Below are 15,541 nucleotides of genomic sequence, written 5' to 3'. Positions count from 1 at the left end.
CAGAGCCCATGAGGGATGGTGAAGGAGCACGGCATGTAAGGCTCCAGCCTAGGAATCAACCTTACAACACCGCCGACAGTGGGGTGAGAAGGGACATGCCGGGGGTCCAGACGTGGACCCCACTCTTCAATCTCGTTCCAAAAGGAATAATCATATGAGAATGCATGTGTGGATGTATGCCTCCTGAACACAAAGCGATAAAACTGGCTGAGTCTGCTCGTCAGGGGGTGTATACGCTCAGAGGGAGGAGCTACACTTTAAGTGTAGTACTTGTGTCCTCCGGAGGCAGAAGCTAAACACACATGGTCTGGGTCTCCCAAAGGAACGATAAAGAAAGAAGGACTGTCAAACGCAACAGTGTAAGAAGACTCAAGCACTGCTGAATAAATGGAATTTCATGAAGACTACTACAGCAAGTAATTGACCCCCACCCCCTCCACTGGAATCCTGTTCTGTCACTGATTTACGCTTCCCTGAGATAAGCACCATAAACCTGGTGACATCCCCATTAAGTGTTCTGCATTGAAAGATGAAGTATATTAACTTTAGAAATAAGAGACCAAGGCCAGAAGACACGTTCTTCCATTCTTGTGGACCTTCTGTTTATTTCAACAGACAAGCACACTGGTAAAACCAATCGACAGGTGAGCTACCAAGCAGAGTGAACATACAACCAATAATTACATCTGGGAAATGGTAGATCCTAAATTGTTGAGTTTTCTTTTATAAAAACTTTAAAGTCATGTAGGTTTACATTATTTTAGTCCATGAGTTTACTGGGTCAGGCCAAGCTTCTTCTTCAGAGACTCTGGCATCTCAGGGGGAGGAGGACGAGGAAGTCTGAAGTAGACCTTCACGGAGTCATAGATGAACCATTGCAGAGCGGTCAAGGTACCAATCATGATAATACGAGCTGTCAGCCCCTTCCAGACTCCTGCAAATTTACAGAAAAAGTGAAATCAAAAAAGGCAGGGAGAGTGGGTTGGAAGAACACATGAGAATACAATCACATGGCGGGGAAAGGGGGTATAGAATTTGTACCTTTTGGTCCTAGCCTCTTGAGGACTTCCACAGCAGTGCTTCCCTTTTCTTTGTTCAGCACGGAGACAACAGAATCAGCAGGATGAGACACAATAGCGCAGAACACCCCGGCTAAAATGAAAAAAAAAAACAAAACAAAAAACAAAAAAAAAAGTTTGTGAAGCACTACAATGTAATACAAACCGTGAAGAAATACTCAAATAGCAAATTTTTTTTTTTGGCCAATAAATTATTAAAACTGCTGGATTTTAATGTTAAAAAGAGAGCCTGTCAGGTGCAATATGTACCTAGAACCATGAGCGGTTCTGGGTGCATATTGCCAATTTCTGCATCTAGTAACATATACGAAGGGATCTTTAGGCTGGACTCACAGGAGTGTATGGCATCCGATGAGAGAGCATCGGATGTGAAATGCTAATGACCCCCACCTCAGGCTCTGCTGCGAGCGTGAGCCGAGTGTCATGTGACTGAACAGATCTTGCGATTGAGTCACAGCTGCGAAGCTGAGGGCGGGCGCTGTGGAGGAGAGGGAGGGGGTTAATCACCCCCATCTCCATTGTCAGCCTGTGCGTATATCGCACTGCACTAGGATAACATCTGAGTGCAGTCCGGTGTATCTCTCACACTCATTCACTTGAATGGGTGCGAGCGATACGGCTCTCGCAGAAAACGCAGCATGCTGCTGCTCTTCTTGCATCCAGAATCTGGATGCGAGAAAAGCTGACCAACTGCTCATCCTCATTGACTAGCATTGGTCAGAGTGCACTGCGAGATATGCTCGCATTGTACTCGTCCGATTTCAACACTCGTGTGAGCGTACTCTTAGGCGGGCTTTGCACGTTGCAACATCGGTAACAATGTGTTACCGATGCTGCAGCGATAGTCCCGCCCCCGTCGCACGTTCGATATATAGTGAAAGCTGCCGTAGCGATTATTATCGCTACGGCAGCTTTACACGCACATACCTGCCGTGCGACGTCCCTCTGGCCGGCGACCCGCCTCCTTCCTTAGGGGGCGGGTCGTGCGGCGTCACAGTGACGTCACACGGCAGGCGGCCAATTGAAGTGGAGGGGCGGAGATGAGCAGGATGTAAACATCCCGCCCACCTCCGTCCTTCTCATTGCAGCCGGGAGGCAGGTAAGGTGAAGTTCCTCGCTCCTGCGGCTTCATACACAGCGATGTGTGCGGCCACAGGAACGAGGAACTACATCGTACCTGTCGCTCCCCCGGCATTATGGAAATGTCGGAGGCTGCAGCGATGATACGATGACGACGATTTTGCGCTCGTTCATCGTATCATCTAGGATTTACACACTACGACATCGCAAGTGACGCCGGATGTACGTCACTTTCGATTTGACCCCGAATCGCTTCCCTTGGCTAGTTAGCCTCCTTAACATGTAAGCATGCCCCTGGGGGCATGCTAATAAATGTGCGTCAGAGGTATGGTTGATCTCACCTCTCTGCTGTCACCGCACCAGACGCTGGATTTCGGCCCAGTACACATGATCAGAAGCCCCAGACTTCCAGTCATGCGTACTATGAATTCGTATGTACGCCTCTGGGCTTTAAACTGGTGTAGTGTGCATAATCGCAAGCCCAGGGACATTCTGATCGTGTGCACTGAGCCGAAAACCAGCGGTGGCAACAGAGGTGAGTGCGACCATGCCTCTGACGCTGTGCATTCATTAGGATGTTATGCTTAGGGGGCAGACTAGCCAAGGGAACTAACGCCCTTGCGACTAGTCGCTGGCCTCATTAGCATATCCTAAAGGATCTTTAGATTATTTTTCTAAAGATCTGTTTATCTATTCTATGTAATGTGTAATTGGTGGAGAAAAGTTGGACTAGATGGACCTAGGTCTTTTTTCAACCTATGTAACTATGCTACTAGATACAGTTAGGCAAGGATTAGCAATATGCACCCAGAACGGATCATGGTACTGGGTGCATGTTGCACCTGACAGGTTCACTTTAAAAAACACTGTAAAAACAAACATGCAAAAGCTGTAAAAAGGGAATATTCTAGATCTCAAACGAGGATCTTCAATGCCTAATCAGAAGGGACAGTGGCTCCATAAATTGTCAATGGGCCTGCTGGAGATTGAAGTCTTGCTCTCAGAAGTCCCAGCACCCAAATCCACCCCCCCCCCCAACCCCATTGTGTGGACTGTCTAAATATAATTTAACAGTTAATGGCAAGTTGACAGCAGATAGGAATCTTACGACTAGAAAACCCCCTCTGCATCACAGCCCAGCCCTTCTCAGCAAAACATCCAAGTTCCCTGTTCTACTGCCATAAAAGACTAAAGCCCGCTTTACACGCTACAATGTATCTTACGATGTGTTGGCGGGGTCACGTCGTGACGCACATCCGGCATCGTAAGGTACATTGTAGCATGTAACAGCTACGTGTGATTGAACTGTAAACAGTTCATCGCATGCACGTCGTTCATTTTTTAAAAATTGAACGTCAGGTTGTTCATCGTACCCGGGGTAGCACACATCGCAGTGTGTGACACCCCGAGAATGAACAGATCTTATCTACGTCCTGCGGCTCCCACCGGCAATGTGGAAGGAAGGAGGTGGGCGGGATGTTTACGTCATGCTCATCTCCGCCCCTCCGCTTCTATTGGCCGGCTGCCGCCGAACGTCCCTCCCACTCCAGGAAGTGGATGTTCGCCGCCCACAGCGAGGTCGTATGGACGGGTAAGTGCGTGTGACAAGAAATAGTTTGTGCGACACGGGCAACAAAATTGAACGTGTCGCACATACGATGGGGGCGGGTACGATTGCATACGATATCGTATGCAGAATTGAAAGGTGTAAAGCATGCTTTAGATACACACTTACCAATGTAACCGGCAACAAATGTGACAACCAACTGTTCGCCCTTTGAACATTCACTTCGTGGCTTGGGTACAACATATTTATACAGGGCTTCCACTGTACGCTCAAAGCAGGCAAACTTCATCATGGTGTATGGAATCTGCCTCATCCATAGGGGAGCAACACCTTTGTAGAACCTGCGCAAGTGAATATCTAAATTATGAGCAGGCAAGACGCAAGTCACTGAAACACTGAATTAGAAAAAGGAGTTTGTCAGCCCAAACTGACCGTATACACTAAGCACATATCCACTATAGAAAAATATAATTGTCCACACAAAAGCCAAATTCTAAAGGTGATAAACAGCACAGTAACACTGTAGCCGCTGCCAATAGAACAAAAATGGTCTTTGTGAAGGTGTATTACTCTTACATGCCAATGACTCAAGCACCTTTGACTGTACAACCAAAAAAGTTGCTGGTCGTCACTGAACTGGAACCGCTGGAAGTGAACCAGCCGGACTCAGAACAAGTATAACAACCCCAAAGGTGGATCTAAGGGAGCATGTGCCTGGACTGCAATAAAACAAAAGAAAAAAAAAAAACAAAAAAAAAAAAACAGGAGGAAATGAAGCAGCACTTACGCCCAAAGTCCTTCTTCAGCATACATCTTGGGGGCTGCCTGCCGCAGAGTGTTTGCATATCCTGGCTGGGTTTGAATACGTACTTTTGCAGCTTCCATGGGAGCCAAAGCAATGTCTGCAAAGAACTCAGCGCTGGCAGACGCAGCCAAGTACAGAGATGTGCGCCACATGTAGGAATTTTCCTGCAATAAAAAGGTTGTCTTAAGAAAACTAGGCATTTCACCAGGTATATTAAATTAAACCTTTTATACCCAATGTTCAATAAAGATCGCAAAGCCCTACCTCACCCAGCATGTTTGCATACAAGACTTTGAAAACTTCATAGAATCCAAACTTGCATAATCCTTGCATTGAATAGCCAATGAATGTAGGAGCCCATCCTTTACCAAGGCCACGGACACCATCTTCTTTGAGTGTTACAGAAAAGCCATTGAAAATGCTCTTGTACTTTTGGGGATCCACCTAGTATTGAGAAAAAAAAAACCCCACAACAAAGATTATAAAATAAAAAACAGTGAATTTAAACACAGCTTCTGATTAATGGTTACATGATCAGAACTATGAAAGGTGGAAGGCAATTCCTTAAAGTCTTTAGAACCACAAGTCAACCTTCAGGCCCGATTGTGTTGTGTCCATTACTTTAGCACCTTCGACAGTACAATCAAATTGTTAAGACAGACCAGAGAAAAACATTTCAATGAACAGTTGTCAGCAGAAGTTATTAAATACCTGACAGATGCAAAAAGGCAGAGCAAAGGTCAGATAACAATCTGCAACATTCTGCCCATCTAGGACCAAGCCTGTATAAAGCCAGGGTTTACTCTGTGCTCAGTTCATGTGGCCTTTAGAGCTAACCAATCACCAGACTTACCAATGGCCAACAGAACACAAGATGTACAAGTGTTTGATATGGTCTAGTGAAATCACTTTTAAAGGGGTTGAACCAAGTTTAAAAATTATCCCCTAACCACAGGATAAGGTATAAACTTCCTGATCACTGGGAACTCTACCAATGCCAAGAACTGGTGCTCTGGAAAGCCCTGCGTGAATGGAGTGGCGGCGGATCATGTGTCCATCCGCTTAATTCATTCTAAATGGGAGTGCCAAAGATCAGCCAAACGTATTGCTCAGCTACTTCTGCCTGTCACGTTAAGAATGAACAGGGTGGATGTACACATGGCCGACGACTGCTCCATTCACAGAGGGCTCTTCCGAACTGGTAAGACCCCTCCCATCAATTGGGAATAAAATTCCAAACTTTGAACAATGCCTTTAAAGAGGACCAACCACCAGGATTCGCCTTTACAAACTAAAGCCAGTGCTATACTGGCACTATCATGCTGATTTTAAACATACCTTTTAGTTAGATTACTTGCCTATATTTTTGAAAGTATGCATCCAAAGTGTGAAATACACTGGAGGGAGGAAGGAAGCAGACAGGGGCAGGAATACCTAGCAAAACCTGACCCACCTATTAGATATTCTATAGCTGTTATCAATCAATTATCAGGGCATTTCATTTTACTTTATATTTCAGAAAATATATATCCAATCTCATAACTAAAGGTATATTTACAATCAGCATGACAGCACCAGTATAGCATTGGATTCAGTTTATATACATATATAGGAAAATCCTGGTGGTTGGCCCTCTAAAGTTTAACAGTAAAAGTTCCTCACTAAACATTTACTTCGCATTCAGTAAGATTTACATGAGCTAAAAGCAAATGAACAGGTGTAGTCCACCAAAAAAAAAAAAAAAAAAAAAAAAAAAAAAAAAAAAAACCACATTTTGGGGGGGGAAATATTACACACGTCTTAAAATCCATATTAAGAAAAATAAATAAATACCCAGGCACATTAGCATGTTAATTTGGTAGTGTTATACCCACCTGAATTCGGCATTTTACCAGATCCAGAGGTACAACTGCAGTGTGCGTTATACCACAGCTGAGGATGCCACCAAAGCCACACATTGCATAGAACTGTGTGGAGCCATATTCACAACTGTATTCTCCTGCATGAACAAACCAGAACACACCATGCTTTTATAACAAACATGCAATGCTCAGACTGTTTAGTGATAACACGTTCATTTAGGAAACACTGGTTAGTTTACACTTCAGCTCCACTCCAGGATCCATGCAGACAAACCTGTATTCTGCATTTAACCAGATCTAACGGGACCACTGCAGTATGCGTTGTACCACAGCTTATGATTCCACCAAAGCCGCACAGTGCAAAGAATTTCCCAGATCCATAAGCGCAGCTATATTCCTCTGTTTAATCAAAATCAATACAATAAGTGTAAAGATAAATGATTCTCATCACACAGACTACTGCTAGACATGAGCTGGAATCACATCGGTAATACATGGTCTGTGCCAAGACAGCAATACCTGACCTGCTCGCGGGTCTCCTGACCTCAACCAACTGCCTCACAGACATATCGCGGGATCTCAGTCAGGAGACGTGCTGGAAACTGCAGTTTGTGCACACAGTTTAGTATGGAGATGCACATCCAGCATTATAGATCATTCACACAACTGGTCCACTAAAGCACAGACTGGATGCGGCTCTCCCGATCCTAACGTGACCACATATTTCATTACAAGAGACTGGCGGCCAGCATGTACAATATGGTCCGATCACCGACTGAGTTCTACAGACTTCTCCACTATTTGCACTTAGCCCCTTCAGCCCCCAGGCACTTTCCGCTTTTGTTTTTTTGCTCCCCTTCTTCCGAGAGGTGTAACTTTTATTTTTCCATCAATCTTGCCATATGAGGGCTTGTTTTTTGCGGGACGAGTTGTACTTTTAAATGAAACCATAGGTTTTACCATATAGTGTACTGGAAAACGGCAAAAAAATTCCAAGTGCGGAAAAATTGCAAAAAAAAGTGGGATCATACAATAGTTTTTGGGATATTTTATTCACCGTGTTCACTATATGGTAAAACTGAGGTATCTATGTGATGCCTCAGGTCGGTGCGAGTTTGTAGACACCAAACATGTCTAGGTATACTTGTATCTAAGGGGTTAAAAAAATTCACAAGCTTGTCCAAAAACGTGGCGCACGTTTTGCGCCATTTTCCAAAACCCGTAGCGCTCTCATTTTTCAGGATCTGAGGCTCAGTGATGGCTTATTTTTTGCGTCTCGACCTGACGTTCTTAACGGTGCCATTTTTGCGCAGATGCTATGTTTTGATCGCCTGTTATTGCATTTTGCGCAAAATTTGCGGCGACCAAAAAACTTAATTTTGGCGTTTGGAATTTTTTTGCCGCTACGCCGTTTACTGATCAGATTCAATGATTTTATATTTTGATAGATCGGGCATTTCTGAACGTGGCGATACCAAATATGTGTATTTTTTATTTTTTTAACCCTTTAATTTTCAATGGGGTGAAAGGGGGGGTGATTTGAACTTTTAGGTTTTTTTTATTTTTTTTTAATTTAAAACTTTTTTTTTATTTTACTAGTCCCCCTAGGGGGCTATAGCGATCAGCAATCCGATCGCTCTGCACTATCTGCAGATCTCAGCTACAGAGCTGAGAACTGCAGATTTGCTGCTTCACTTTCAATGCTGGCTGTATTCCGGCATTGAGGGGAAGGGAGTCATGTTAGCTACATCACATGACCCTGTGCTACAATGGCAACCGCCGAAAGTCACGTGATCATGGCACGTGACTTCCGGTGGGGGCGGGGTAAGTGACTGTCATGGCGGCGCCCATATACATATCGCTGCCAAGATTTTGGCAGCGAAATGTAAGGGGTTAATGGCCGCGGGTGGAAGCGATTCCACCCGCGGCTAGCAGGTCAGCTGTTGATAACAGCTGATATGTGCGCGGATCGCAGCCGCCAACCGGCGGCAGGGGGCGGGGCTTACCGGCACACGATCTATGACGTACCCAGTACGTCATGGGTCGTTAAGGGGTTAAAGGGAACCAATCACCAGGATTTTCACATATAAGCTAAAGCCAGTACTATACTGGCACCATCAGGCTGATTCTATACATACCTGTAGTGGTCAGCTCGGATGTTTAGGCTTTTGAAACCCAAAAAAGTAAAAAGTTTATAAAATTAGCTGCTTGTTGAACGATAGCAGCAAAGAAGCAAATAATATATTCATAGTTATCCCCTCCCCTGTTAGAATTAGCATAAGCATTATACAAACAATTCACTGTCTCTTGCAGGATCTGTGTGAGGTCATACCCATGTGACCTGGTATAAGCTTTGTTGGCTGAGGCCCGTCCCTTCTGGTCACATTGGTATGACCTTACACAGGTCCTGCAACAGACAAAGTGAATCGTTTGTATAATACTTATGCTAATTCTAACAGGGGGGAGGGGATAACTATGAATATATGATCTGCTCCTCAGCTGATATCAGTCAACAAGCAGCTAATTATATACACTTTACTTTTTTGGGATTCAAAAATCTAAACATCCGAGCTGCCCATTATAGATATGTAGAGAATCAGACGGATAGTGCCAGTATAGCACTGGCTTTAGCTTATATATGAAAATCCTGTTGATTGGTGCACTTTAAAAAGGCCCCAATTCATTAAAGTGTTTATGTCAGAAAACTGGTGTCAATACATTACAATGCGCAAAATGTTTGTGACATTTTAGAAATGCACATTTATTTTATAATTTGGGAGTTTTCATGCCAGCTTTGCCAAAATAAGTGGGCAGAGGTGTGGCAATTACACCAGAAATATTACTCCAGTCTCAGACTGGAATAAAATGTGTGGAGAGTCTACTATTAAAGGGAACCTGTTACCACGTTATTTCCTTATAAGCTGTGGGCAGCACCAGTGAAGCTTTATATACAGCATTCTGGAATGCTGTATATAAGAGCCCAGGGTGATCTGTATAACAAAAAAAAACACCTTTATTATACTCATATGCAGGGCAGTCTGGTCCAATGGGTGTCACTGCTCTCAGTTCAGCGCCTGCACCATCTTGTTCAGTCACCGCCCCCCTTCCCAGCCCCGTGGATGACGTAGGACGCGTCACCCAGAGGCCCCAATTGTGCTCCTGTGCACTTTCATCTGCCCTGCTGAGGGATAAGTACTGGAATCAAAGACCACCCGAGCATGCGTACTACAATACTTTGATCTAACAATGGCGGCCTCTCTATGGATGACTTAGGACGAGTCATCCACACTGGGCTGGGAAGAGGGGACTGCAACTGCACAAGATAGAAGAGGCACCGAACCAAGAGCAGCGTAAAGGTCTTTTTTACATTATGCAGAGCAGCCTGGGTTCTTATATACAGCATTCTGTATCTAAGGGCTCACAGGTGGTGGCCGCAGCTTATAAAGGGAAAAACCTGGTGACCGGTTCCTTTTAAAGATGTGCCTGATTCATTAAGCGGTGTGTCTTGTAATTAAGGCTGCTTTCACACTATGTTTTTTTAACATGCGTCATGAACGTTTATTTGCTGTAAAAGCGGATCCTGCTTTTACAGCAAAAAACGCATGCTAACGCATGTGTTATTTTGCAGGATCCTGTCACTGGATGTTTAGGGGCGGGCATTGGAGTCATGTGATCGGGAGTGAGGGGAACTAAACGTGCCAGACTGGGAGCCGGCTTCTTACAACTGCGGAGGTTCGTAACCAAGGTAAACATCGGGTAACTTGCTTGAATACCCGATATTTATCTTGGTTACGAGCGTCTGTACACGTAACCAACGTAAACATCGGGTAACTAAGAGAAGTGGTTACCCGATATTTACCTTGGTTACGAGTGTCCGCAGCTCTCAGGTGGGGGAGAGAGAGACAGAGAGAGAGAGGGAGGAATGAGAGGGTGGAGGGAGAGGGTGAGAGAGGGAGAAGAGAGAGGGACTGATCACCCGAGACTGGTTTCTGTGCATGCTCAGTAGAGCAAGCAGGATCCTGTCTATCAGCATGCCAGCGTTCACATGCGTTTGCGTGCTGTTTAGTCAGGATCCAGCAATTTGCAGTATTTGGACGCAGCTCAAAAACGCTACAAGTAGCGTTTTTGAAAAATGTTAAAAAACTGCAAGTGGCTGGATCCTCACTATAACGCACGCAAACGCATGTGAACGCATGTTAAACGCGAGTCCATTGCAAATGCATTGAAATGAAAACGCATTTGCACTGGATCCGCTTTTGCGTTAAAAAAACGTTCATGACGGATGTTAAAAAAAAAAACTTAGTGTGAAAGCAGCCTCATCAATTTCCTTTGCCCTGCCACAGCCTTTTCAGTAAGAGTGACTTTTACATTGCCAGTCTTAATGACTAGGGGCAAAAATATATTTTATATTGAGACACCGGCAACCCATAATATCTGAACCACATTAAGAAATAATGCATCATTGAAACTCCTCAAAAAGTGCAAAACACAAAATACACAGCTATTATTCAGGAGACATTTCTAGAAACTTGCCATTTGTTTTATTTATCCTCATGCTAGGGAAGCCCCCCCTCTAGATTTTACTAGAAACAGAAGTTGACCCCTAAAACATAGCTAATTTTCAAGGCCAACAGTAAATATGCACCAGCAATATCAAAGCACTAACTTCTTACCCCCCCCTCATTTACTTGGGTAAGCTACCTAGGCCAATAGCTCTCAGAGGTGCCCTTTAAATTTTGAGATGCTTCTTAAGTAAAGATACAATCTAAAGTATAGGTTACACATCCCATGCTTTCTATCTAGCCTATATCCTGCAGTGTGCGCACGTGAGCTCATCCAGAAGCTATGTACGGTAGTTGAAGTAGTCCTGACCTAGCCAATAGCAGACTACCAGTGTTGCAGGATTGCATACATGCACATCAGTCCAATCCCTGACCACAACTGACAGCCAGGCTGCTCAGGGTCTCCAGACTGGAGCATGACAACTTCATATATTTTAATGAGGCTGTAATGCTCTGGTCTAGAGATACTGGGTCAGTCTGTGCATTGCGATCTGTGATTGGACAGATTTGATCCCTTAGACAAATCAATGTGGTCATAATCCAGCTAATATGCAGGATGCAGCTGGTCAGTCTTATTATAGCCAGTATGGCGAATATAGCCTCGAATTATATTCTTGTCAGACACCTGCATAATGCAAATCACAATTGCATCTGAAGAGTTAACTGTAAGAAGCCATTTCAGATCTTAATGCCAGGCCTCCTGCATATTGTAAGTGACATGACCTTGAAAAAAAGTGACCTATGCAAGTTCATATCCTGATCATACCAGCTGGATCTGCCAGATCCTGTATAGCAAGATAATGGGTGGAATGTGAAGGCAGAGCTTGATGCGTGTGGTCACTACGATCCCCTCAGTGTCATGGCTGCGTACACATACCTTCCTGCAGAGTGGCGGCAGCAGCCAGGCGGCGAACTGGTTGGACCTGGGAGGAGCTGTTCTTCCGTAAAGTCACATTCTCCTGTCCCAACTGGAACTGTGGAGCACTAAACGGGTTTACCCGGGCTAACTGGGCAACAGTGGAGTACATGGTGGCAGCTGTGGATTTAAAGAAGGACACATATGTATGTTAGACACAGACTGGTTAGAAGTTGGTGCGAAGTTTACTAATCACATTAAAGAGGTTAAAGGGAATCTGTCACCAGGATTTTGCCACCTAATCTGAGCGCAACATAATGTAGAGACAAAGATCCTGATTCCCGTGGTGTGTCACTTACTGGGCTGATTAATAAATGATTTTATCAAAACGCCACTAATCATTAGTAGAGGACTACTTGGCCTACTGCCAGGTAGTCCAGCATTTTCATGAGCTTTGTATAACTGCTAAATCTGTAGCAGAGAAAACATTGATTGTATCAAAATGACAGCAAATAGCTCAGTAATAGACATAGCTGGTATTCGGGTCTCTGCACTACATTATGCTGCTCTCAGATGGGGTAGCAAAAACCTGGTGAGACTCCCTTTAAAGGGAATCAGTGAGGGGGTTCTTGCTATGTAATCTGAATCAAGCATGAGATAGAGGCAGAGACACAATTCAATGATGTGTCTTATATTACCATGTACGCTATTAACTTATAGTGAAGGTTTTATCATCTAGGATCAATATTACCTGTACCACATTAGGCTATGTGCGCACTAGACCGTTTTACCCGCGGATTTACCCGCGGAAATTTCTTGAGAAAGTTTAGAAATCTTTCTGCAGACATTTCCCAGCAAAACCTATGTGTAAAAAACATAGCTGTGCGCACGCTGTAGATTTTTCACAAGAAAATTTTCTCGAGAAAATGAGCATGTCCATTATTACCTGCGGAATACCCCCGGAAATTCTTTACTTGCATGTGTCAGGAACAACCTGCGGAAATCCGCGGTGAAAACGTTTTTTTCCCGCAGGTGCAGGAATCTTCAACTCCCAAAGTTTCTTGAGAAAAAGGACATTTCTAGTGCGCACATAGCCTTAGTCCGACCACACCCCCTCTGATTAGAATCAGTCTATAGACACTGTATATAGAGTCTAGTATGGTCGGGGGCAGGCTTCTCAACTCTGATGCACTACTAAAGCTAAAAGTGCCAATTGTGTTAGAACTGAGGGCATACAGTAATCTAAGTGATACATTGCTGGATTCAGGGTCTCTTAGCTGCAGCCTGATGTTCTCAGATGAGGTAGCAAAACCTACTGACAGATTTCCTTTAAGGCGCTGCTCACATCAGCATTATTTTGCCGCAGGACCGGATGCGGTACAAATGCATTTCAGCTCCATTCAATTCCTATGGAATCGTGGCAACATGCGGTCACATACAACGCATCCCGCCACGACTCCATTGGAGGTGAATTGAGCTGAAACTCATTTGTACCGGATCCGGCCCTGCGGTAAAATACCGATGATGTGAGCGGCGCCTAACGGATTCCTTGAGCTGCCAGGTCTATTCTGTGAAACTTCAGATACACTGGCTTCTCTATTCGGGTATGTGCCTACGATCAGAAATAGCAGCTTTTGAACCCAGCGTGTTATACGAGTCCTAAACACTGCGTTGTACAGTAGAAGCATAGTGGATGGGATTTCTAGATATCTCCTGCCCACTGACCTTTTCTCCGCAGCATAAACTAACACGCGGCGCTGCTTTTTGGAGTTGCATGTCAATTTATGCTTGTGGAAACAGAAGTGTTCTCAGCGGGGAGAACACAGGGAGAAAAAAAAAAAAAAAAGGCAGATCCTAGAACCCCGATTATGGGCATGGACCGCTATGTTCTTCTGCAGAGAACACTCGAGTCTCCGCAAGAGAAGATAGGGGAAACTGCCCTTAAGAGTAGTGATAACAGCCCACAGAGGAAGAACTTGGGCTGGTCCTCATTGATTGAGACTCAAAAGGAGATGCATAGAAAAAATGAGGTCATCCATGGAAATCAGATTTCCCGCTTTTCAAAAAAAAAAAAAAAAAAAAAAAGGGGGGGGGGAGACAAAAGATGTACTGATTGGGCACTACGGGTAATTGCTCTTCACATAGCGATGGGCGGCCCAGTTTTTTGGGTCATCTGGATTATTTGGCTCCACTCCCCAGAAAGACCTGGCTTTACTAGATGCCAGGACACTCAATAAAAACCACCAGTGTGTTGTGATCAAACCAATCCCCGGCCAATGAGAGCATTTTCAGGCTAGGTGGATACAGTATCGGTCACGTCAGACGCTATGATTTTATCTCCAGTGAGAGCCAGAATACCAGTTGCACTTACTGTGGGGACTGGGTGCCATCATTTCCATAAGGGAATACACTCTGGTGCCAGATCTGCAGCGAATGACCCCTCTCTACACTCACACAAGGTCACTACACTTCCCATATAGCTGGAGGGGCAGCCACTCCACAGGAGACGGTATACAGCAGTGGGAAGACTGTGCTACTCCTACCTCTTCCTCCCAGCAGACCCTGAGAGTGGGCCCGAGGCGGCCTATATGGGCTCTATAGAAATCACAGCCACACATCCTCCCCGGACATTAGGGAAATCTACAATGCACCATTAGTGGAAACCCATCTAAGGCATCACAAGGACACTGTAGGTGAAGGCAGGCCCCGGGCTATTTATAGGAGCGGCCATACTCGGTGCCCCATGCTCACGGCCATAGCACGCAGGGTCAGCCCCGCATACACAAGGGTCACTAATCCCACCAGTCCACACATTACTGCGCACACTTCAGTCACCCAAAATGAGCAGCCGGCAGCAGGCCCGCCGCCCCCACACCGCGGCCTGCACGCACTCACCTAGAAGATGGCGCTCACTCTGCCGTCACCGGCTAACAGAGAGCGAACGTCCTCCAGACCTAATGAATTTGTCCTTTCGTGACGTCAGCGCGCCGCCCCTGCACACCGTCCGCCGAGCTAATTGGCTTGTGCTACGGACGTCATCAAGACTCCTATGTTCTCATTGGCTGCTGCTAAGAGGAAGGGTGGTTTCAGTCACGTGACCGCAGTAAAGCGAGCGCTTTGCGTTAGTAACGTGCGTCTCAGCTGACGGTTGTCCTGCTTGACTCTGCGCTTCGTATGTACCTCTGTAACCGTCTCCAATGTCACAGGAGGGGGCGTCTCCACCGTGACCTTACAGCACAAGCTGGGGATAATGTAACACATATAGGAATACACGACGTCACCCAGTGCAGACCCTGGCACATTGGAAAAAGAATAGAGATGAGCAGATCCCAATGTTCCCCCAAAGCTTGTATCACCGCGAATCTGGGGGCCCACTTAACATTTAACAACGTCCCAAGTCCCCTCATGTACAGTAAGGCTACTTTCACACTTGCGTTCAGCGCAGTCCATCACTATGGAGAATAGCGCAGTCCATTAACGCAGTGCGCTATTTTCCATAGACTTGTATGGACGACGCACTGTAACGCAAGTGTCAGTGTTATTTTGACGCTGCGTCAGGTGGAGGGAACACATGTAATGTTTTTTTGAGCAGCGCAATCCGTAGGATTTCACTGCGCATGCTTTTTTTTTTTTTTTTTAAATCACATAAACTTTATTTTGTCTCTCGGTGGCCGAACGTTCAACTGAGCGCCCGATCGCTGGCATGTGAGAGCTCTCAGCTGAGCGCCTG

At 45.3% G+C, this 15,541-nt stretch overlaps 1 protein-coding gene and 1 non-coding gene across 3 annotated transcripts; both read right to left on the bottom strand.

Annotated features, from left to right (window-relative positions):
- Window positions 1-573: 573 nt before the first annotated feature.
- On the bottom strand, window positions 574-14,813 carry SLC25A3 (solute carrier family 25 member 3). 2 transcript variants are annotated; one of them, XM_075344751.1, is made up of 8 exons: window positions 14,707-14,813; window positions 11,833-11,991; window positions 6,668-6,792; window positions 4,796-4,975; window positions 4,514-4,695; window positions 3,895-4,067; window positions 1,042-1,152; window positions 574-934 (listed from the first exon to the last, which is right to left on the bottom strand). In XM_075344751.1, the coding sequence occupies exons 2-8, from the start codon at window positions 11,981-11,983 to the stop codon at window positions 774-776; spliced, it is 1,083 nt and encodes a 360-aa protein (XP_075200866.1). In that variant the 5' UTR covers window positions 11,984-11,991; window positions 14,707-14,813; the 3' UTR covers window positions 574-773. The 2 variants fall into 2 exon arrangements, with proteins under 2 accessions (XP_075200866.1, XP_075200865.1); XM_075344750.1 differs by lacking the exon at window positions 6,668-6,792 and adding an exon at window positions 6,406-6,530.
- LOC142304879 (small nucleolar RNA SNORA53) lies at window positions 4,197-4,439 on the bottom strand. Its single transcript, XR_012753523.1, has one exon. It is a non-coding gene; the product is annotated as a small nucleolar RNA SNORA53 (small nucleolar RNA).
- Window positions 14,814-15,541: the final 728 nt, after the last annotated feature.

The sequence above is a fragment of the Anomaloglossus baeobatrachus genome, chromosome 4, assembly GCF_048569485.1.
Source record: "Anomaloglossus baeobatrachus isolate aAnoBae1 chromosome 4, aAnoBae1.hap1, whole genome shotgun sequence".
Lineage (NCBI taxonomy): Eukaryota > Metazoa > Chordata > Amphibia > Anura > Aromobatidae > Anomaloglossus > Anomaloglossus baeobatrachus.
This window is presented reverse-complemented; position numbering and strand designations above follow the sequence as displayed.